The 24,413-nt window shown below is 42.2% G+C and overlaps 2 protein-coding genes across 2 annotated transcripts; both read left to right on the top strand.

Moving 5' to 3' along the window:
- The first annotated feature begins 1,789 nt into the window (after positions 1 to 1,789).
- LOC149110509 (uncharacterized) lies at positions 1,790 to 2,338 on the top strand. The gene has a single exon (XM_089292299.1). The coding sequence runs from the start codon at positions 1,790 to 1,792 to the stop codon at positions 2,336 to 2,338; it is 549 nt and encodes a 182-aa protein (XP_089148425.1).
- A 16,546-nt stretch (positions 2,339 to 18,884) lies between these two features.
- LOC149110508 (uncharacterized) lies at positions 18,885 to 19,484 on the top strand. The gene has a single exon (XM_089292298.1). It carries the CDS (start codon positions 18,885 to 18,887, stop codon positions 19,482 to 19,484), a length of 600 nt encoding a protein of 199 aa, XP_089148424.1.
- Positions 19,485 to 24,413: the final 4,929 nt, after the last annotated feature.

Below are 24,413 nucleotides of genomic sequence, written 5' to 3'. Positions count from 1 at the left end.
CTTTCGCAATAAGATCTTGCCCAGGCTGGAGTGTCCTCGTGGTTCTGTTAGCTGTAGCGATAGGCAAAAGTTTAACCTTAACCACGTTTCTTGTGAGGAGATCTCTCTGAGTCGTCAACTCGAAGACTTCTGGCGAGTTGAGTCTTATGGAACTGGGAAACAGTCTCTAAACTCAATGTCAGTGGAGGATCACAAGGCCATGAAGACTATCGAGAATACCATCTCAAAGGTCGACGGCCATTATCAGATTGGCTTACTTTGGAAGTAGGAAGACCCTAACCTTCTTTTTAATAGGGTTACAGCCTGAAGCCAGACTTCATCATCTAAAGAGGCGTTTCTCCCGTTATCCGGACTTGGAAGCCAGGTATAGAGCGGTCACTGAGGAATACGTTAATAAGGGTTATACAATAAAGCTGACTACTGAAGAGGCCACCGAGAGATACGGAATCACATAGTACTTACCGCATCATCCTGTCTTCAACGTCAAAGAGCCCAACAAATGCCTTGTGGTTTTTGACGCAGCTGCCAAATCCGACGGCACTTCCATGAATGATCAGTTGTTCCAAGGCCCAGACCTCGCGAATAGTCTAACTGGTGTACTCATCCGCTTTCGTGAGGAAGAAATTGCATTTACAGCAGACTTAAAAGCTATTTTCTATCAGGTCAAGGTTTTCTTAGGGGACGCCGACGCTCAGGTCAAGGTTGTCACCGGGGACGACGAGGCCTTGAGATTCCTATAGTGGAGCGGTAGCTTGGATAACCCCCTGGATGAGTACCAAATGCTCGTTCACATTTTTGGAGTAGCCTCGTCACCTTGTTGCGCCAACAGGGCAGTACGACAGACAGCAGATGATAATAAAGAGCGGTTTGGCCCGGAAGTAATCAACACAGTGCGTAGGAACTTCTACGTCCATGATGTCTTGAAGTCCGTTCCGAACGAAGAGAATGCGATCGGCCTTGCTGAGCAGTTGGTCGAGTTAATGAAGGCAGTTTCCAGTTAACGAAACTTGCTAGTAACAACCGTAAGCTTCTGGCCACCCTTCCTGAGAAAGAACGAGGAAATCCCGCTTTGAATCTAGATCTTGATCAGCTACTTATTGGCCGTGCACTTGGGTTGCATTGGGATGCAGACTCGGGTACATTCCTGTTTAAAGTCGTACCCACTAACAAATCGCCAACCAAACGTGGCATTCTTTCAACGGCCAATTCCCTCTTCGATCCGCTTGGTTTTATGGATGCCTTCATTCTTCCAGTAAAGGTTCTACTTCAAAAACTTTGGAGAATGGGAATCCAGTGGGATGAACGTGTACCAGAAACCACTGCTTACACAATCGCACGGATGGATTGAGTCTGTTCCCCTTATCGCAAAAATCAAGATCCCGAGATGTTTTAGAAATTCTTCTCATGCCACTTCCAGCAACGTCCAGTTGCACTATTTTTCTGATGCTTCTAACCATGGCTATGCTGCTGTTAGCTACTTGAGACTTGTTGATGATCGAGGGAGAGTGCATTGCGCTTTCGTGATGGGGAAAACGCGTAACACGCCCTTAAAGCAATGGTCCGTTCCACGTTTAGAATTACAAGCAGCTGTGGTCTCTACGTGTCTCCACGCGTCTCCACGCGCTGATTCACGATGAGCTGGACCTGCCAGTTCATAGTTTCACCTTTTAGACGGACTCCCTGACAGTCCTTCAGTACATCACCAACGAGAAGGGAGGATTCAAGCCCCTTTTTTGCCAACAGAGTTAATGAGATCCATGATGCTTCCGCTCCTGAGCAACGGCGACATATGCCGACATCTCTCAATCCGGCCGATGAGTGCCCTCGAGGGATGGAAATACGTTCCCTCAAACCGAACTCTGGCTGGTTGTCTGGACCTAAGTTGCTGTTGCAACCCGAAGGCCCGTGGCCAGTGCAGGAAATCGGTAATATTCCAAACAACGACAAAGACATTCGAGTTGCAAATCAGGTTACGCTCATTTCACTTGGGTCTGCGCTAGATCTGTTTCTAAGGCGCCACTCATCTTGGTCGCGTCTGCAAACACTCATGGCATGGCTATTGTGCTTTGTTGAGTACATCAAGAACAAGAACGCTCTCCCAAAAACAGAAGGGATAGGCAAGGTAGAGACGATAAAGTCAACGCAGAAAATTATCCAGTTGGTTCAACGCCAGCACTTCCTTGAAGAAATTGACTCTTTAAGCAGTGTACTTCAAGTCAAAGGTCATAGCAAACTTGCTAAACTCTCCCCTGTGCTGATGGAAGGAACTGTTCGCGTTGGAGGAAGAATTCTTCACGCCTCGATTCATTCGATGCCGTCCATCCTAAGTCCACCTTAATAGTGTGCTACTATCACGAGATCTTGGGCCATGCTGGTCGTGAGAACGTACTCTCTGCCATACGCCAGAAATTTTGGATATTACAAGCAAGATCACTTGTCCGACGAGTTCTGCGCAAGTGTGTTGATTGCCGTAAGCGAAACGATGCCCCTATGCAGCAGCTGATGGCCGACCTGCCTAAAGAACGTCTTATCCCTTACGAGCCTGCATTCACTTATACTGGAGTAGATTTCTTCGGGCCATTCCTTGTGAAGCGTGGACGGGGTTCAGAGAAGATATATGGATGTGTTTTGACCTGCTTTATCAGTCGTGCCGTGCATATCGAAGACGTGAGTTCGCTGGAGACTGACACATTTATCCAAGCTCTCCGAAGGTTTATTTAAAACCGTGACTGTCCGAAAGAAATCTTTAGTGATAATGGAGCCAACTTCGTAAGAGCAGACAAAGAAACCCAGCGATCCATTCGGGAATGGAATCAAGACGAGGTAAATAAACGCCTGATCAAAGAGGAGATCAGCTGCCACCTGTGCCAAAGATCTGAGTGGAAATTTCAATAGCCCACAACCAGTCACATGAATGGGGTTTAGAAGAGATTCATTCGAAGTGGTCGTAAGTGGAAGTTGTAACTATCCTAAACAGTCGTCCTCTTACTCCAAGCAGCGACGATCCGAGCGACTTCGAGCCTCTCACTCCGAGTCCTTTGTTGCTTCAGCGGAGTCACCTTGCTCTACCACCTGCGATGTTTTTTGAATGAAGATCTCTTCCCAAAGAAGCAATGGTGACAACCTCAGTTTCTAGCTGACTGCTATTGGAAAAGGTGGATGCGAGATAACATCCCAACGCTACAACAACGTCACAAATGGGTTTGAGAGAAGGGCAGCTTAGCAATCGGAGACCTTGTCTTAGTCGTCTACGACAATTCCCCACAGGGACGATGGCTCCTTGGTCGTGTTTTCAAGACTTTTCCTGGTCATGATCTCCGGTTCCGTGTAGGCGAAATCAAGACAACAAATGGTACTCTGATCAGACTAATCTCCAAGCTATGCTTGTTTGAGGAGGCAGTTTAAGTAACTTAACATCGAAAATGACTTTGAATCATATTTCAGGAATTCTGAATTTTTAGAACTGTCTATGGATTATTTATTGGAATTATGGTACCCACGGACACTTAAATTAGGCTAACTGTCGCATTTATTTGCTGAATGTTTAGTTAAATTCAGCCAAGCCCCCCAGGATGTTGCGGCTATTTCGTCTTCTCTTTGTGTCCCCTTTTGTTCCGTATGTTAATGTGTTTTTTCACATTCTGCATGCTGTTTTTTTCTCGCGTCGTATGTAAATTTCGTTGCGTATATATTTGTGTTATTCTTTCAGGTTCATTTAGTGCTAGTTTATCGTCCATTAGAGTGTGGGGCCCAGTTCTCAGCCGAGCCTAGTTTTCGGCCAATTTTTGTTCAGCGTTTATTTTTCGCGCCACAAATGAGTCTGAATAAAAAGCAATTGTTTCCAAAGGTAGCTTGATTCCTTGCCTTCCGTTCTGCCGAGTTTTGTTTCGTCCTGCCGAGTTTTTCTGTGAGCACGTCGAGGTGACCCGAAGGTAGGTGAATATGGTTTGCCCGAAAACTTGTTTGTTTACAGCTACTTGAATTACATGGTTTAATTCAAGTTTATATTTTGTCCGTGTAGAAAGCCCAAATGAGCCAATTCTTGGCATAAAGGATGTAGAGTGATAAAGCTCTCTGTTAAATTTAAACTTTACCTGGCCTGTTTAATTCTTTGACCTAAATTCACTCCTCAATATTTTCATAGTACTTTTGCGTATTTGCCTATTCTCGGCCACCCTGCTCGCCTTCAACGCTAAAAGCGCTCATGGTTTTGTGTGGAGTATTCGTGTCAAGTCAGTTGTAAAAATAAAGCTATAATGGGCTGGCATGCTGAAAACTATGAGCTCTGACTTAACCCCGTTTTAAATACTCAACTCTTTTTTAGGCTCGCTTGACTGCACTTAAGAGAAAAACTAGGTGTGCAAAAAGCTTCCTTCTCTAACATGAAACAAAGCTCTGATCGAAATATCAAAAGACAAGCCTTATAAGTGATTTAACAACAAAAAATGGTAATAAAGCGTTGTTTATTCTGAGGAATCGCGTGTACTCTTTTGTGGCGGAGAACTGGGTCCGCTGGCCGATAACTGGGCCCACGAACGAAGCCTCCATTTTCGTTATTACTCGGGAGAAAACAGCGTTAAGCAGTCGATAACTCTACCTGTGTAAACTGAATGCTGAAGCTATTTATGCGAGAAATTTCAAGTCCGTACGCCTATTCTAAGGTAAGAAATACAAGTTTACGTTTTTTTGTGGCCGAGAACTGGGCCCCATACTGTAAACTTGTAGCTTGTAACTTCTTGGGTCTCTAAACCCCGTTTCCAGCATTTGGGAAGCCGTTTAGTTTATCGCCTGTTTTCTATTTTGCTCTTAGTTTTCTGCCGTCTTCGGTTAGTTATTTTGTAGTAATTCGTTTTATGTTTGTCTTTAGGAATTTAACTTCCTCCTACGGAAAGTCAAATAAATTTGCTGGACTAATTGAAACTCGCTTTAAGATGTGTCTAAAGTCGGCCCTCTGCCTCTTCAGTACCGGTTTTGAATTGTAAGCACCTAAAGCTGTAATTAAGGGTGTTTTTAGGGGGTCATACTGTTGCTATGGTAATCTATTGTGTCACAAAAATGGCAACAACGTGTTAACCAATGATTTGGCAGTTTTTCAATACCATGATCGTAGAATCTAGTGACAAAGAGTGGTTATAACGACCCATCAAAAACTAAGTGCTGGAAACTGAGTATCATTACAGACCGAATTGGACAACACGAAGTCTTATTACCAATGAATCAAAAAAATTGCAATTTCCGAGGAAAGAAGAATAGCCAGGCTATGAAAGAAAGGGAAAATTTGCATTAAAATACCTACAAAGGGGATGTGCATATTCTAAGGTCACTTCGCGTCCTACCGGCAATTAGGCGCCAAAAACACAAAACAAGCGCGCGCACGCACGCACCTAACTACAACTTTGAATGTGAATGGTTGATTTAAACTACGACTATGGATGAGATTGGCTTATTGAACCGTCCGATAACAAACTGTCCAATAACAAACGTCCAATAACAAACTGTCCGATCACAACTTGGCAAGTGAATTAGTGGAAAATAAGAGTTTTTAAAATCAATCACAATCGAGGAAATTGAAATTTTTATGATCAAGAAAGTTATCAACTCAACTGAACTCAACCCAGAAGCGTTTTTTTTAAATTTCTAAAAAGACGATTTACTCTAAGGGGCTAAAACTTTTAGTAGCTTTTTATTCATCGTCTGCAGATATTTAATTTGATATAACAATTGTGTGTTTATCAATTTTGACTTTGCCATGGCAACCGAAAATCTGATGCAAGCTTAGCCAAAAATCAACGTTTTTTGACATAATTCTGCAATTTTTCAGTCTTCTACATCAAATTGCACAAATTCACGAACTGTACATTTCATAAGCGTTCTGACTTGATTTTTCATTAATTTCTGTTATTTCTTGACTTTTTAAAAAAAATAGCAATTTCCAATATGGCGGATCCGAGATGACGGGTCAAATGACGTCATTTGACGTCATTTAGGCGTCATTACCGTTGAAAAGGGTATCACCTTGTAGAGTATGTCCAGGGCTATCTTATCAATATAAATGAATTTTACTGTGCACTAACAGAACGAACACCGAGAGGAGGGGCTGCGTCAACCCTCCCTTGTACTATGGCGGGGGTATTATTTAGCTTGTACGACCAAGGGCTAAATTAAATTATTGTTCTGCCTACCTTTTATCTTTATGTTCCCTATGGGATTGGGAGAAATTTTTGCTTTCAAGATTATTGCCAACCTTACAGTATTTTATTAATCTCTCATTTTACTTATAGGCGTTGCAGTCTCGTCAAGTTGGCAAACACTCCGTCAGGGAGAATTGTAATATTATTGTTTCCCAAAGTCCTGTTAAAGGTATCAGAAAATACTCAATTAAAACAGTAAGCTGTACGTTCGAGATTTAATTACCAGAACAACTCTCACTTTTGGGATGAACGATGGTTGTATGTTTCTGGAAAACGAATTAAATAGGGTCTCTGTAATTTTGCATATTGGTTAGTGCGCTGGACGGTATTCTGAATCGAGTGGTTCGGTGGGCAGGCTATTTTTTGGTAAAACCAGTTAACCCTCAAAGTAAACGCGGCTGCAAATACGCAGTTACACTAGACAATATTTATTTCAAGTCATCCCCAATGTTTTGGTACAATAATATTTTCCAGTGAAACTGTGTCTGCAATGGCCCTTTGGTGGCTTTCAGCTCCTGAAACTGACATTAACCTCCGGCATGACTCTCATGGCACCACCAAAAGAAAATTCAGAAATGGGGGTCACTGTGTTAACGTTATCTAACACCAAGCATACCTGATGTTTCCGAGGATCAGTACATTCATACATACAAACATTTTGATTGTGTTTTGAAGGTAATTATAACAATTATAACATGCCCGCGGGTAGCTGAGCTAATCTAGAGGATCATGTTTACAGTAATTATATACAACTAAGTACAACTAAATACAACTAAAGGCAACACGAAAGCTAAAAAAACTAAAACTGACAACAATGACTAGAGACCACTGATAAACTAACGGACGTGTAAAAAAGGCCATGATTAGGTGTGCTGACCATGTTTACAGTAATTATATACAACTAAGTAAAACTAAAGACAACTAGAGGCAACAAGAAGACTAAAAATACTAAACAATGACTAGAGATCACTTGTAAACTAACGGATGTGTCAAAAAGCCCCTTATTGGGTGTGTTGGCCTCGTGGATGGTGCGCTGGCCTCTGGATCAAGCGGTCCGGGTTCGACTACTCCTAGCCATGGACATCGTGTTTTGTTCTTGGGAAATATATTTCCCGTCTCTAACAGTGTCTCTCTCCATCCAGGTGTATAAATGGGTACCGGCAAATTCAATGGAAGGTGGTAGCCCTGCGATGGACTGGAATCGCATCCAGGGGGAGTGGAAATACTCCTAGTCACTTCATCCGACTGAAACCCGAGATAAGCGCCGGCCTGATGGGTTACTTGGATCGCATGCGGACTTTACCTACACTTACTAACGGATTGATTATTTACGGCTTAAAACGTAAATGAAGGTTCCGATTATTTTGTTGTCAGCCAAGTAAACTCGTTTTCTTTCAAGTGCATTTGTCTCGTTTTGTTCATGTCATGAAAAATACGTGGTTGGTAGGATGTCGGTGTTCCTATCATGTGCCGAGAGGCGCTCGGCTTACCAGTTTTCCAGAGTCAGTCATTTAATGCATCGTACGTTTTGAGGCATTCAGCAGAGTCCTAGTCACGTGTATTGGTTGTGGTCGAGAAAGATTCATCAGTGATATTTTTCACTACAGATGTGAATAGAAGCAGCTGAATAGAAATACTGATGTTGACTAGCTCATCACTGAGAGAATGGATTGGAAAAACATAGAGCTGGTTGGGATTAAGCGTCATGTTCAATTAGCTGTACAATTAACTTATTTTTTAAAGAAGCTACGTCAGGGTTTCCCCACGTTAAAACGTTTAGCCTCCATTTTTCAAGTCTGTCGTTTGTAATCCGTTTTAATCTTATCTATCCTTAACGGACATGTAAGTAATATAGAGAATGGCGGTATGAGATCATTTTACTAAAAAAACGGCCTCCAACAGCCTCGCAAAGAAGCAAAAAGCTTTCGCTAGGGCCTCTACTCAAAAAAAAAAAAAAAAAAACCGATTTTCAACGCTTTTATTTGATTCTAATGCTTCTCCTCCCGTCATTCTCTATACTACTCTAGTTTGAATGGAAAGCCCTTTAGTGAGTTAATTTCATATCTCCAGACCCTCTGGGAATAAAAAAAAAATGCTTCTTCCAGAAAACACTTCGTAGAGCCGTTTCGTGCCCAAAAATGCTCGTGTAAGGCCTCTAGAAATCAAAAAATCTCTATCAAAAAAAATCAAAAAAGGCTCCATCAACCCTCCCTTGTACCACAGTGGGGGTATTATTTAGCTTGTATGTCCAAGGGTTAAATTAAGTTATGCTTCTGCTTACCTGTTATCTTTATGTTCCCTTTATGGGATGGGAAGAACTTTTTCCTTTCAAAATTATTGTCAACCTTACAGCATTTTATTGACCTCTCATATTACTTACAGGTATTCCAATCTCGTCAGGTTGGCAAACACTCCGTCAGGGAGAATTGTAATATAATTGTTACGCAAAGTCCTGTTAAAAGTATCAGAGAATACTCTCTTAAAACAGTGGGCTGTCTGTTCGAGATTAAATTACGAGAATGACTCTCACTAATTGGGATAAACGATGGTTGCATGTTTCTGGAAGACGAATTAAATGGGACCTATGTACCTTTGCCGATTGGTTAGTGCGCTGGACTGTATTCTGGATGGAGCGGTTCGGTGGGCAGGGAAGTTTTTGGTAAACCCAGTGTACTCTCAAAGAATCCGTCTTGGGCTGCAAAGACCCTGTTACACAGACAGTATTTATTTCAAGTTGTCTCCCAATATTTTGATACAATAATATTTCCCAGTGAAACTGTGTCTGAAATGGCTTTTTTGTGGCTCCAAGCTCCTGAAACTGACGATAACCGTTGGCCTGACTCACATGGCACCACCAATTGAAAATTCAGAAAGGGGAGTTTCTGTGTTAACGTTGTCGAACACCAGGCATACTTGATGTTTTCCAGGATCAGTACATACATACATACACGCATACGCGCATACACACATACATACATACATACATACATACATACATACATACATACATACATACATACATACATACATACATACATACATACATACATACACACATACTTTTTTATTGCGTTTTAAAATTAAAAGTACAATTATATTATGCCCGCGGGTAGCTGAGCTAATCTAGGCAGGTCATGTTTACAGGAATTATATACAACTAAGTACAACTAAATACAGCTAAAGGCAACACGACAGTTAAAAAAACTAAAACTGACATCAGTGACTAGAGACCACTGATAAACTAACGGACGTGTAAAAAAAGGCCCTGATTAGGTGTGTTGGCCTCGTGATGGCTGCACTCGCCTCTGGATCAAGTGGTCCGGGTTCGACTCCTAGCCATGGACATTGTTGTTGTTGTTGTTGTTTTTTTTTTTCTGGGAAGGACATTTCCTGGCTCTCACAGTTCTTCTCTCTACCCAGGTGTATAGATGAGTACCGACAAATTCGTTGAAAGGTAGTAACCCCGCGATGGACTGGAATCGCATCCAGGGGGAGTAGAAATAGTCCAAGTCGCTTCATCCGACTGAAACCGGAGATAAGCGTCGGCCTAATGGGCCACTTGGATCACATGCGGACTTTACCTATACTTACTATCATGATTGATGATTTACGGCTTAAAACGTAAATGAAGGTTCCGATCCTGTCGTTGTCAACCAAGTAAAGTCGTTTTCTTGAAAGTGCATTTGTCTCGTTTTGTTCATGTCATGAAAAATACGTCATTAGCAAGATGTCGGTGTTCCTATCATCTGCCGAGAGGCGCTTGTTTTACCAGTTTTCCACAGTCAGTCATTGAATGCATCGTACGTTTTGAGGTATTAAGCAGAGTCCCAGTAGCGTGTATTGGTTGTGGTCGAGAAATATTCATCAGTGATATTTATTACTACAGATATAAATAGACGCAGCTGAGGAGAACTACTGATGTTGACTAGCTCATCACTGAGAGAATGGACTTAAAAACAAAGAATTGGCTGTGATTCTGCCTCATGTTCAATCAGCAGTGCGATTAACCTAATTTTAAAGGAGCTACGTCAAGGTTTTGCTCATGTTAAAACGTTTAGCCTACACTTTTCAAGTCTGTCGTTTGTAATCCGTCTTAATCTTCCCCATCCTTTACCTACCTGTGCCATTCTTGTTCCTTTATGGTTTATTAATATCGCTTTAGTTTTTTTCTACTCTAGTAATGTACTATTTCAAGGTTTCCAATTATCTGGCCATAATAAGTGAAAGTACCCTGACTGAGCTCCTTTAACTATTACTTCTAGGAAGCTCTTATACCAACGGAGATGTCCGGAGATATTGGCACCAATGACTTCATCAGGATGTAATTTGACTGGCAATAGAAAGATTGGAAGTTGCGAGAACTCTACATTTAACTAAGTGAAGAGGAAACTTCCTTAAACTGAACAATTGGTTCCAACGTGCCATACTTATCACCATCGACCAACAAACTACTTTTGGCTTAAGATGACTTCCGTCAGGTTGTCGCAACGTTGGTCACTAAAAAAACTACTCTGGGGCAGCCCTCTTCAGGGATATCACAGGGGGGCGGGGGGGGGGGGGGGCTGTAACTACCTTTGGTCTTACCGCTTTTCTGCTTTCTATGATCGTACTAGTGAAGAAATCTGTGAATCATTTGAAAACCGTAGCGAGCATGCACAAAACGGGACATAACGCGAGGACACCGCAAAATGTTTCGCCCCATTTTTGTTCAGGATTTGGCTTTGATTCGATAATTTTTTATTCGCTCTTAGTAGTTTTTAGCAACAGCTCTGAAAAAATCAGGACTAAGGGAATGAGGCGCCAACTTTGTGTCAGATTAGCGACAAGTTTCAAGCGGATATGTTCCTGGTGAGCGTGGTGAATTTCACCTTTTTGGGTACTGTATCAGGAAGATAACTATTGTAGGCTGCTTTTAATTTGCTATGAAATTTAAAGGTTCGTAACCTTCCATACTCACACCGACGAAAGAGAAGATGTCCTTTGCAATTGTTCTTCTCTAGTTTCTGTGGAAAATAGCGATGTTGAACTGCTTGATGACTGCCACCATATATCGCGAATTGAAACCTCCGAATGTAAGTCTTTCAAACATTTCCCAACTGTTCAGTTCTAGATTATAAATTCGAGCTTACATTAAATGAGCTTTTCTATCTACAGTTTTGTTCGTCTTAATTTACTTCTGAAACACCGCGTTTGTTTTATAATTTCCCTGTAAAATGCTGCGTTTTAAGACTTTCTACGAGTGAGTTAAATTATGAAACTTGAAGACAGTTTCAGATCACTCAACAAGATTTGCATGTTTCAATAATGGAGTGATTGTAAAGGTTTTGGAAATCTCCATTTCTTACTGTTCAGTACCAGTTTGAACTCTAAAATTTGAAAGCATTTTCCTGCTTAGCTTCTGCATGGGAATGCCCAAAGTGGAATTGCTGGGCACAGACTCAATGTGAACTTTTACTAGGTTGAGGTATTTTATTTACATATGGTTAAAAGTTACAATTTCTTGACCCGTGGAAATAAAGAAAGCAGCTTCTGCTCACATGCTTTGGCATAATTTGTACCAGTGATAAGCATTGCTTTTATTTGTGTGGTGGAGGAAAACTCTGTCATACTTCCGCATATTAAAATAGGGCTGCCATACACTCATCCGCAAAGGGAGATTTGAAGGGGAAGGGAAAGGGAAGGTAAGGTAAATAAGCCATGTTACCTCTATGTGTGTACTGGTTAGTAAAGAGGTAGACAGCCAAAATGGTCATTTATCCAGAAAACCGACTTTAGCTTAGACAAACCTGAGTCAACGGAATCTCCACAATGTTGAAATAGGCTAATTTTGATGCTTGGCTCCAAGGCTTTGGAGAATAACAAGAAAGTGTATCAAGTGCAAGGGATATTTGTTTTTTTTTCCTTTAAGGCAAAGAGATAAGTAAGGATTTAAGCACATCAAATTTGGCCATAAGTGTTGCCTATCAGTGGCTAGTTCCTTAAATGAAGGGACAGTTAAATAAGACAATAAGGAAAGCTAAATAACGTCAGGTGAATGCAGTCTTTAATAGTACTTGTCTTAAATGGTAATACTTGGTGCAATAAAGGAGCATGAATGTCAAACTTCCTGCACAGTCTCTATCACAACTATTTGACGGGGCCCATTATTTAAGAAGCAAAGTCTAGAAGATCAAAACAAAAGTTTGAGGATGATTATGAAGGAACGAAAACATAAATTATTAGTTTCAAATATGGGCCAAAGAGATGGTGATGATTCTCAATTCTGCCGAGGGACCTATCCAGTATTCACTTTGATAAATAATGCCAGATGCTTTGTCTGAAACTGAAGCAGACCTCTTGTGTAATAAGTTATTAGGTGAGAGGCAAAATCCTAAACCTTAACTTACCAGAAAAGCGCCGTACTGTTCTTACTATATAACTCTGGTTAACTCTGTCAGTTAGTTAAGTGCAAACAGAAGGGTCACGAAGCTGTTCCAAAAGGTAACCCTCACCAACATGGAGTCACGAAATACAGAAATACTTCGGTTTATCCTGTCTATATTACACCACCACACAGAAAAAAAAAAATTCTCGAAAGGAATGTTAAACCGTGATGACTGCAATCTGGCTCACACTGAAATAAACATCGACATTGCTTCGAAGTGAAGTTCCCGCTCACAGGTTTACAGCGCAATAATTATCCCCGCTCCCTTAAAATGTCCAAAACTTAGATGTAGGGCAACTGGAACTTTTCCTTAGATGAGTGAACGTGAAACACGCAAAACGTTCACAAAACTTTACAAACACTTTCCGCTTACGAAAGTCCGCGATGTTTCTTTCACACGAATCATTACTTAGTCTAGCTCGGCCAAATTTCTTAACTAAAGCAATCATAGAAACTCGGTTCCAGGCCCGCTGCCAGCCTTCCTACTCCCCGCATATCACATTATATGAAGTAATCATTGGATAGTGCAATTCCCTGGCTTTGCCATCATGATATAGGAGCATTTAAAGCATGCTCAACAAACATGGAAGGCATACGCCCAAGAGTTTTGGGCGTTGTTATTATTGTTTTATTTTAGTTTCCTATAGTTTGGGGGCTGTTTTAATTAAGTAATTATTCGGTTATTATAGCCAACTCAGCGCTTCCAGCCTCGTTGGCTATCTATCATCAAACATCAAACGCGCGCGTGGAATAAATGTTAAATAGCTCTTATAGGCTTTTTTCGCACTTACAAGGTTGTCAGACTTTTAAGAGTTGAAAACACACCATCCGGTAAAAATGATATAGCGTTCTCAGACAACCATCTGTAACAAAATGATAACTATGTTAACATAGGCCGCCACAAGCGAGAACAGCTAGAATTCTCAAAGAGCCTTTTAGTATCAGTAATTTATCCCATGCCGTGTTCTGGCTATATAAGTTTTTTCGTGCTTTGATTTGCTTGGTAAATTTGATGAAATTAATTAAATTTACGAGCTGGAATAACGATAAATTTGCTTAAAATTAATTCTCCGGCTTTTTCATTGCTCGATACCTTGGAAAACTCCACTCAGAAACAAGGAACGAATGTATTAAGTTTCCGGAAAGGAATTTACGGCTCAAAAATCGAAATATTGAAATACTCGCAGAAAAGCAAAAAACATAGTTGTCGGCGTCCTGGTATCCATGGCTAAACTTCGATCGTACTAGAATTATATAAATTTATCGAAGGAAGTGTCACTTTTCTTCGCTTATTATTCTCAACGAACGCGAGACAAAGCCGGGTCTGATTTGAAAACGGCATTACAGCAGGTTGGTTCATCTACAGAAAACTTATCAAAGCCAAAGTCTTACTCCCGAGTAAGAGCCACACAAATAGCTGCAGGATTGTATTAATTTACACGACGAAAACGTTTCAATTGGGATCGTGGTTATCGTATGGCTCTAAAATGCACCAAAAGCACCAAGCTAATTGAGTTCCAGTTTAAATTTCTGCACTGACGTATACCTAGAAACAATTTCCTATAAAGAAATTGGTCTTTTCATGTTACATCCTGCTTTTGGAAAAACTTTAAGGTGGCTCTGAACTCTATGTACAGGATTCTTTTAAACTTTGCCAAAAATTGGTTCTTGTCATGCTTATCAAAATTTGTAAATATATATAAAAAAAAATTTCATCGTGCCTGCATGCTTTTTTTTCCTCGCGTCGTATGTAAATTTTGTTGCTTATATATTTGTGTTATCCTTTTATGTTCATTTGGTGCTAGTTTATCGTCCATTACACTTGTAACTTGTAACTTCTTGGCTCCCTGAACCCCCTTTCCAGCATTTGGTAAGCCGTTTAGTTTATCGTCTGTTTTGTATTTTGCTCTTAGTTTTCTGCCGTCTTCGGTTAGTTATTTTGTAGTAATTCGTTTTATGTGTGTCTTCAGGAATTTACCTTCCTCCTACTGAAAGTCAAATAAATTTGCTGGACTAATTGAGACTCGCTTTAAGTTGTGTCTGAAGTAGGCCCTCTCCTTCTTCATTGTAAATTCCAAATGAGTTAGTTGGTATGGTGAATGCGACGACAGTCCCTGTCTCTCGCTCAAGTTCACGAAAGAAAACGTGAAGCTCTCTTCAAGAAGGAGCCCTGAAAAAAGCTTTGCACACGAAAGTCGCATGCGGGATATGTTTCGGCTATGTCTAAAGCCTGTTCGCAAATTGACGCTCTCCTCGTCGACTACGCGAATCTAGCGAAAGTTAAGTCCGTTAAGGCAACTCTGGACAAAGCGTGGATTAATTTCCAGAAAAATGCTACAAGATATAAAATTCTCTTGAAAGAAGATAGCATCGAAATTAATGAGTTTGATACGCAATACCTTACTCAAGAAACGAGAAAACTCCAGTACGACCTGAAGATCGAGGAATATACAGTTGCCCCCGCCACACATTTTAACGAACAATTATCTAAGGACTTTGCCAATTTTGGGATGGTATCGGCAACAAGATCTCTGCGATCCGCAAGCAGTCGTGCTTCTTCAAGGCTTAGTGAGGCAAGCGCAAGACTTCGCGACACAAGGACGGCTGCGACCAAGGCTGCGCTAGCTGCGAAACAAGCTGAGCAAAAACGAAAAGGATCCAGCGAAATAGAAGTGAAACGTTTAGAAATGGAAGTGAACCAGAGCAGCTTGAATTGGAGATGGTGAAGCTGGAGGCTGAAATTAAAAGGATGTCGCAGAAGCGGAAGAAAGAACTGAAGTAGCTAAGTTAGAAGCCGGATTAGCCTAGAACGAATATTCAGAACTTACGTTTAACGCGAATTCTTCATTGCATCACAGTCGCGTTCCACCAGGGTTGGCGTTTGAGATAACCTCTAACACCCCTTCATTAACGACCCCACCTACATCCGCGCAAGTCTACACGTTTCCTGTCATGAACACGCAAGCTCGCACGACTCCAGCTCCTTCCGCGCGAGTGTACATATCTCCACCCAAGAACACGCAAGTTGACACGTGTCCTGCTTTGCCCACGCAAGCTTACACGCTTCCTGCTGTGCCCACGGAAGCTTACACGCTTCCTGCTGTGCCCACGGAAGCTTACACGCTTCCTGCTGTGCCCACGCAAGCTTACACGCTTCCTGCTGTGTCCATGCAAGCTTACACGTTTCCAGCTGTGTCCACACGAGATTGCATACTTCCAGCCCTGTCCACGTAAGCCCCCACGCTTCTAGCCGTGTTCGCGCCTCCACCCGCGTCAACACAAGTTTACACGTGCCCAGTCGTGTCAACCGAGGTTACAGCGTGTTTCGCGACATTCCCGTATGTTGGTGTGTCCCAAGCCACGTCCACGCAAGTTTCCTTGGTTTCATCCTCCTCCTTGCAAGTTCCTAGATTGCCAGAGGCGTCTTCGCGCGTGTCTTCATTTCCAGTTGGTCCTCCAATGTCTTTCGCCCCGGCTAATACCGCTGACCTTAATGGTAGGCGTGTTGCACATAGTCATAATTCGGTGGTTCCTCCTTATCTCCTGGCTACCGGCTTAAGTGCCGCAGCTCAAAGCTATAATCATACTGGCGTTCGTAGCGTTACAGAGTCTTTCACAGCGCCTTTTACCTACTCCACAGCCTGTCAGCGGACACCTTCTTGCTATGATCGCCTCTACCATGGAGAAAATGAATGCTGATCATGGTCTACCGGCTCTGCAAGTTGTCAAGTTCGATCGGTCCCCTGAAAATTACCCGATGTTTCGTCAGAGGTTTCATCAAATGGTGGACTCAAAAGCCTTAGACGAACCGACGAAAACAAGCAGACGGTTGCAATTTTACGCAGATACGGCTCAGGTTATTTACGGTACTTTGGAAGCTATGAACTGTCTAGGAGAAATGAGCACTGATAACCTTGAAAAATGATTCCAAGATTACCTAAGTGGGCGCAAGCTCCCAAATTCAGAGAACACTTGAAGGACCTCGAGCATCAAGGGCAAATCATGCCTTCCTTTTAGGATGTTGTTAACTTCTTGAACGATCGCGCTGATGTAGGAAACCATCCGTTCTTCTCAATTTCTTCAGCCGAAACAAAGCCTCCTAGTTCCAAAAGGTATGATGCTAATGATCACAGGTTTACTTCGCTGACAACCGAAGGTCAGAAGGAGGACAGCGAGGTCAATAACCTTGCAGTCAAAACGGATCGCCAAAAGGGGGTCCAGTGTTTAATGTGTACACTGTCTCATCCACTTTACCGCCGCGAAACGTTCAAGTTGAAGCCTCTCAATGAAAGAATCGAGTTTGTCAAGACGAAGCGAATGTGTTTCAATTCTGGTGAACATTCTGCTAGATCGTGTAAGTCTACAATACGTTGCAAGACACCAGAATGAGGCAAACCTCATCATACTCTGTTACATCTTTCTCGGCCCAGCCATGAAAGAAACGTTGCTCACCGAACCAATAACGTTGAAGTCGCAGTCGTTCCAGCTGTCCCCCTAGCTCCCTCCGATGGTCAAAACGCCCCCCCCCCCCCCCGAGCATGTGTGCTACGGCAACCACGGCGGAATCCTCCGAGATCCTATTGGAGATCATTCCCCTCAAGGTTATTGCTAACAATGGAAGGAGTATCACTAATTACGCCCTCGTACATCCCGGCTCCGATGTGACTATGATTGACCCATCTCTTGTTGAACAGCTCGAGATTCAAGGTGAAGCCAGCCAGCTCTTCCTTTCTACAGTAAATCACAGAGAAAAATGGAGAACAAGTTGAGAAAGTAAATTTTGAAATCGTCTCAGTCATTGACTAGGATACCAGAGAGATTTCTGTACGTAACGCTTGGACCGTGAAAGATCTAGCTATTCCACTTAAACATATCTCGGTTTGCAAGAGAATGAGACAATGGCCACACCTATATCAGGTACCTTTCCCTGAAGTCGTAAGTAGCAAAGTGTCTGTCCTCATTGGCACGAATGTCCAGGACGCCTTCATCCCACTCGAAGTCAGGAAAGGAGACCCAAACGAACCTTTCGCAATAAGATCTTGCCTAGGCTGGAGTATCCTCGGTGGTTTTGTTAGCTGTAGTGATAGGCAAAAGTTTAACCTCAACCACGTTTCTTGTGAGGAGATCTCTCTGAGTCGTCAACTCGAAGACTTCTGGCGAGTTGAGTCCTATGGAACTGGGAAACAGTCTCTAAAATCAATGTCAGTGGAGGATCACAAGGCCATGAAGACTATCGAGAATACCATCTCAAAGGTCGACGGCCATTATCAGATTGGCTAACTTTGGAAGCAGGATGACCCTAACCTTCCTTCCAATAGGGTTACAGCCTGAAGCCAGACTTCATCATCTAAAGAGGCGTTTCTCCCGTGATCCGGACTTGGAAGCTAAGTATAGAGCGGTCATTGAGGAATTCATTAATAGGGGTTATGCAAGAAAGCTGACTACTGTAAAGGCCACCGATAGATCCAGAATCACATGGTACTTACCACATCATCCTGTCTTCAACGTCAACAAGCCCAACAAATGCCGTGTGGTTTTTGACGCAGCTACCAAATCCGACGGCACTTCCGTGAATGATCAGTTGCTACAAGGCCCAGACCTCGCGAATAGTTTAACTGGTGTACTCATCTGCTTTCGTGAGGAAGAAATCGCATTTACAGCAGACTTAGAAGCTATGCTCCATCAGGTCAAGGTTCTCCCCAGGGATGCGGACGCCTTGAGATTCCTATGGTGGAGCGGTAACTTGGATAACCCCCCTGATGAGTACCAAATGCTTTTTCACATTTCTGGAGCAGCCTCGTCACCTTGTTGCGCCAACAGGTCAGTACAACAGACAACAGATGTTAATGAAGAGCGGTTTGGCCCGGAACTAATCAGCACAGTGCGTAGGAACTTCTACGTCGATGATGTCTTGAAGTCCGTTCCGAACGAGGAAAATGCGATCCGCCTTGCTGAGCAGTTGATCCAGTTAATGAAGGAAGGCGGTTTCCACCTAACGAAATTAGCTAGTAACAACCGTAAACTTCTGGCCTGAAAAAGAACTAGCAAATCCCACTTTAAGTCTAGATCTTGCTCAGCTACCTATTGGCCGTGCACTTGGGTTACATTGCGATGCAGACTCGGATACATTCCTGTTGAAAGTCGTACTTACTAAAAAACCGCCAAACAAACGTGGCATTCTTTCAGCGGTCAGTTCCCTCTTCGATCAGCTTGGTTTTATGGATGCCTTCGTCCTGCCAGTACAGGTTCTACTTCAAGAACTTTGAAGAATGGGAATCCAGGGGGATGACCGTGTACCAGAACCACTGCTTACAAAATGGCACAGAAGGATGGAGTCTCTTCCCTCTGTCGCAAAAATCAAGATCCCGAGATGTTTTAGAAATCCCTCTCATGCCACTACCACCAACGTCCAGCTACACTACTTTTCTGATGCTTCTAATCATGGCTATGCTGCAGTTGGCTATTTGAGACTCGATAATGATCGAGGGAGAGTTCATTGCGCTTTCGTGATGGGGAAAACGCGCAACACGCCCTTAAAGCAATGGTCCGTTCCACGTTTAGAATTACAAGCAGCTGTGGTCTCTACGCGTCTCCAGATTTTCATTCACGATCAGCTGGACTTGCTTGTTTATGGTGTCACCTTTTGGACGGACTCCGTGACAGTCCTTCAGTACATCACCAAAGAGAAGAGACGATTCAAGCCCTTTATTGCCAACAGAGTTAATGAGATCCATGATGCTTCCGATCCTGAGCAGTGGCGACATGTGCCGACATCTCTCAAACCGGCCAATGAGGGCCCCCGAGGGATGGAAATACATTCCCTCAAACCGAACTGTCACTGGTTGTCTGGACCTAAGTTCCTGTTGTAACCCGAAGACCAGTGGCTAGTATAGGAAATCGATAATATTCCTGACAACGACAAAGAAATTCGAGTTGGAAACCACGTTACGCTCATTTTACTTGGATCTGCGCTAGATCTATTCCTATGGCGCTACTCATCTTGGCCGCGTCTGCAAACACTCATGGCATGGCCATTGCGCTTTGTGGAGCACATCAAGAACAACTGATGGCCAACTTGCCTGAAGAACGTCTTATCCCTTACGAGCCTCCATTCACTATTCTGCAGTAGATTTCTTCGGGCCATTCTATGTGAAGCGCAGACGGGGTTCAGAGAAGATATATGGGTGTGTTTTTACCTGCTTTACCAGTCGCGCCGTCCATATCGAAGACGTGATTAGCTGGAGACTGACGCCTTTATCCCAGCTCTTCGAAGGTTTATTTAACACCGTGGCTGTCCGAAAGAAATCTGGAGCGATAATGGAACCAACTTCGTGAGAGCAGACAAAGAAATCTAGCGATCCATTCGGGAATGAAATCAAGACGAGCTAAATAAACGCCTGATCAAAGACGAGATCAGCTGCTACTTGTGCCCAAGTTCCGAGTGGAAATTTGAACCACCCACAGCCAGTCACATGAATGGGCTTTGTGAGAGGCTCATTCGAAGTGTCCTTAAGTCAATGAGAGCTATCCTCGGGAACCAAAACGCACTGGTCGGATTTGAGACTGTCCGCACTGTGTTCGCTGAAGTTGTAACTATCCTAAACAGTCGTCCTCTTACTCCAGGCAGCGACGATCCGAGCGACTTCGAACCTCTCACTCCGAGTCATGTCTTGCTTCAGCCGAGAAACCATGCTCTATCACCTGGGATGTTTGTGAGTGAAGACCTCTTCCGAAGGAAGCAATGGTGACAAGCTCAGTTTCTAGCTGACTGCTTTTGGAAAAGGTGGACGCGAGAGTACATCCCAACGCTGCAACAACGTCACAAATGGGTTCGAGAGAAGGGCAGCTTGGCAATGGGAGACCTTGCCTTAGTCGTCTACGACAATTTCCCACGAGGACGATGGCTCCTTGGTCGTGTTTTCAAGACTTTTCCTGGTCATGATCTCCGGGTCCGTGTAGGCGAAATTAAGGCAAAAATGGTACCCAGGTCAGACCGATCTCCAAGCTATGCTTGCTTGAGGAGGCAGTTTAAGTAACTTAACATCGAACATGACTTTGAATCATCTTTCAAGAACTATGTTTTTTAGAACTTTCTACAGATTATTTATTGGAGTTATCGTGCCCACAGACACTTAAATTAGGCTAACTGTCGCATTTATTTGCTGAATGTTTAGTTAGACTCAGCCAAGCTCCCCTGGATGTTGCGGCTAATTCCTGTTTTCTTTGTGTCCTTGTTCCGTATGTTAATGTATTTTTTCATATTCTGCAGGCTTTTTTTTGTCGCGTCGTATGTAAATGTCGTTGCGTATATATTTGTGTTATCCTTTCATGTTCATTTAGTGCCAGTTTATCGTCCATTACACTTGTAACTTGTAAATTCTTGGTTCTCTGAACCCCGTTTCCAGCATTTGGTAAGCCATTTAGTTTATGGTCTGTTTCATATTTGCCCTTAGTTTTCTGCCGTCTTCGGTTAGTTATTTTGTAGTAATTTGTTTTATGTGTATCTTTAGGAATTTACCTTCCTCCTACGAAAAGTCAAATAAATTTGTTCGACTTAATGAAATTCGCTTTAAGTTGTGTCTGTTGTGTCAGTACCGGGTTTGAATTGCAAGCCCCTAAAGCTGTAATTAAGGGTGCTTTTAGCAGGTCATACTGTTGCTATGGTAACCTATTGTGTCACAAAAATGGCAACAACGTGTTAACCATTTGATTGGGCAGTTTTTCAATACCGTGATTGTAGAATCTAGTGACAAAAAGTGGTTATAACGACCCATCAAAATCTAAGTGCTGGAAACTGTTTTGAGCTACCTTAAATCATGCTGAAGGAATATTTACCGTGGATAAGTAATGATAATAGGACTGAGTAGAGTCCAATTCGGTCGGTTATCATAAGAGTGACAACAAAATCGGACGACCGCCAAGCGGGAGTCCGATTTGTTTATCTCGAGTATCATTACAGACCGAATTGGACAACACCAAGTCTTATTACCAATTAATCAAAAAAAAAAAAAAAAAATTAATTTCCGAGAAAAGAAGAATAGCCAAGTTATGAGAGAGAGAAAATTTGCATTAAAATACCCAAAAAGGGGATGTGCTCATTCTAAGGCCACCGCACTTCCTACCGGCAATGAGGCGCCAAAAACACAAAAACAAGCGCGCGCGCACGAAACTAAAACTTTAAATGTGATTGGTTGATTTAAACGATAACTTTGAATGTGATTGGTTTATTGCACCGTCCAATAACAAACTGTCCGATAACAACTTGGCAAGTGAATTAGTGGAAAATAAGAGTTTTTTTAGACCAATCGCAATCAAGGAAATTGTAATTTTTATGATCAATAAAGTTATCAACTCAACTGAACTCAACCCATCAGTTTTTTTTTAAGTTTTTAGAAAGACGATTTACTCTGAGTGGCTAAAACTTCCAGTAGCTTTTCATTCATCCTGTGCAGATATTTTAATATGTCAATTATGTGTCTATCATTTTTGACTTTGCCATTGCAACCGCAAAGTTGATGTAAGTTTGGCGAAAAATCAACGTTTGTGGCATAATTCTGCAATTTTTAAGTTTGCTACATCAACTTGCAGAAATTGACGAACTTTATATTTCATAAGCATTGTGACTTGAATTTTATTAATTTCCGTTCTTTCTTGACTTTTTAAAAAAACAGCAATTTTCAAGATGGCGGATCCTAGATGGCGGGGCAAATGACGTCATTTGACGTCATAACCGAGGAAAATGGTATCACCTTGCAGAGTATGTTCAGGGCTGTCCTATCAATATAAATGTATTTCGCTGTGCACTAACAGAACAAAAACCGAGGGGAGGGACTTCATCAACCCCCGTTGTACCACGGTGGGGGTATTATTTAGCTTGTACGTCCAAGGGTTAAATTAAGTTATTCTTCTGCCTGCCTTTCATCTTTATGTTCCCTTTATGGGATGGGAAAAAATTTTGGCTTTCAAGGTTATTGCCAACCTTACAGTATTTTATTAATCTCTTATTTTACTTACAGGTGTAGCAGTCTCGCCAAGTTGGCAAACACTCCGTCAGGGAGAATTGTAATATCATTGTTTCTCAAATACCTGTTAAAAGTATCAGAGAATACTCAATTAAAACAGTAACCTGTACGTTCGAGATTTAATTACCAGAACAACTCTCACTTTTGGGATAAACGATGGTTGTATGTTTCTGGAAAACGAATTAAATGGAACCTCTGTAGTTTTGCATATTGGTTAGTGCGCTGGACTGTATTCTTTATCGAGCGGTTCGGTGGCACGTTATCTCTTGATAAAACCAGTTTACCCTGAAAGTAAACGTGGCTGCAAAGACGCAGCTACACTAGACAAAATTTGCTTCAACTCGTCCCCAATGTTTTGGTACAATAATATTTTCCTTTGAAACTGTGTCTGAAATGGCTATTTGGTGGCTTTCAGCTCCTGAAACTGACGTTCACCTCCTGCATGACTCTCATTGGTGTGTTGAACTTGTTGTTGGTGCGCTCGTCTCTGGATCAAGCGGTCCGGCTTCAACTCCTAGCCAGGGACATTGTGTTTTGTTCTTGGGAAAGACATTTCGCGGCTCTCACAGTGCCTCTCTCCACCCAGGTGTATAACTGGGTACCGGCAAATTGAATGGTGGGAGCTAACTCCACGATGGACTGGAATCGCTACCAGGGGGAGTAGAAATACTCCCACTGCTACCTAAGATAAGCGCCGGCCTAATGGGCAACTTGGCTCGTATACGGACGTTACCTGTACTTACTAGCCGATTCATTATTTACGGCTTAAAACGTAAATAAAGGTTCTCATCATTCTGTTGTCAGCCAAATAAAGTCGTTTTCTTTCAGGTGCATTTGTCTCTTTTTGTTGACGTCTTGAAAAATACGTGGTTAGTAAGTAGTCGGTGGTCCTATCATGTGCCGAGAGGCGCTTGGTTCACCAGCTTTCCAAAGTCAGTCATTTATTGCATCGAACGTTTTGAGGCATTCAGCAGAGTCTCAGTAACGTGTATTGGTTGTGGTTGAGAAATATTCATTAATGATATTTATCACTACCGATGTGAATAGAAACAGCTGAAGAGAAATGCTGATGTTGACTAGCTCGTCACTAAGAGAATTAAGTTAAAAAAACAAAGAATAGGCTTAGATTCTACCTCATGCTCAATGAGCTGTACAATTAACTCTTTTTTAAAGGAGCTACGTCAGGGTTTACCCATGTTAAAAAGTTTAGCCTACATTTTTCAAGTTCTTTTGTAATCCGTCTTAATCTTCTCCATCCTTAACGTACCTGTGCCATTCTTGTTGCTTGATGGTTTATTAATATCTCTTTGATGTTTTTCTATTCTAGTAATCTACTATTTCAAGAGTTCCAATTATGTGGCCATAATAAGTCAAAGTAGCGTGACTGAGCTCCGTTAACTATTACTTTTAGGAAGCTCGTATACCAACGGAGATGTCCGGAGATATTGGCACCAATGACTTATTCATGACATAAACAAAACCAACCAGCGAACCTTTAACTGCAGGATCTAATTTGACTGGCAATAGACAGATTGAAAGTTGCCAGAACTCTACATTTAGCCAAGTTAAGAGGAAACTTACTTAAGGTTATTTTTCAGAATTGCATTGCGCATCCCTACTGCGCAGGATTTTCGCGTCATTGACGCGCGCTCACTAACGCGTGCACATACACAACATAGAGAAAATGGTGGCTCTTGTCTTGCTAGAGACAAATCATGGTTGTTTTCTCGAAAACGAGTACCGAGACCTATCGATATTTTTATTTAGTTTGAGTGC

The sequence above is a fragment of the Orbicella faveolata genome, unplaced genomic scaffold (genome assembly GCF_042242905.1).
Source record: "Orbicella faveolata isolate gen_17 unplaced genomic scaffold, um_ofav_v1 contig_24, whole genome shotgun sequence".
Taxonomy (NCBI): Eukaryota; Metazoa; Cnidaria; class Anthozoa; order Scleractinia; family Merulinidae; genus Orbicella; species Orbicella faveolata.
Note: the sequence above shows the minus strand (reverse complement) of the source record. Positions and strands in the feature narration are given on the sequence as shown.

Bases quoted from the DNA above. Each gene is read 5' to 3' on its own strand.
- LOC149110509 (XM_089292299.1), top strand. From the start codon at position 1,790: ATGCCGACATCTCTCAATCCGGCCGATGAGTGCCCTCGAGGGATGGAA.
- LOC149110508 (XM_089292298.1), top strand. From the start codon at position 18,885: ATGGGAATCCAGGGGGATGACCGTGTACCAGAACCACTGCTTACAAAA.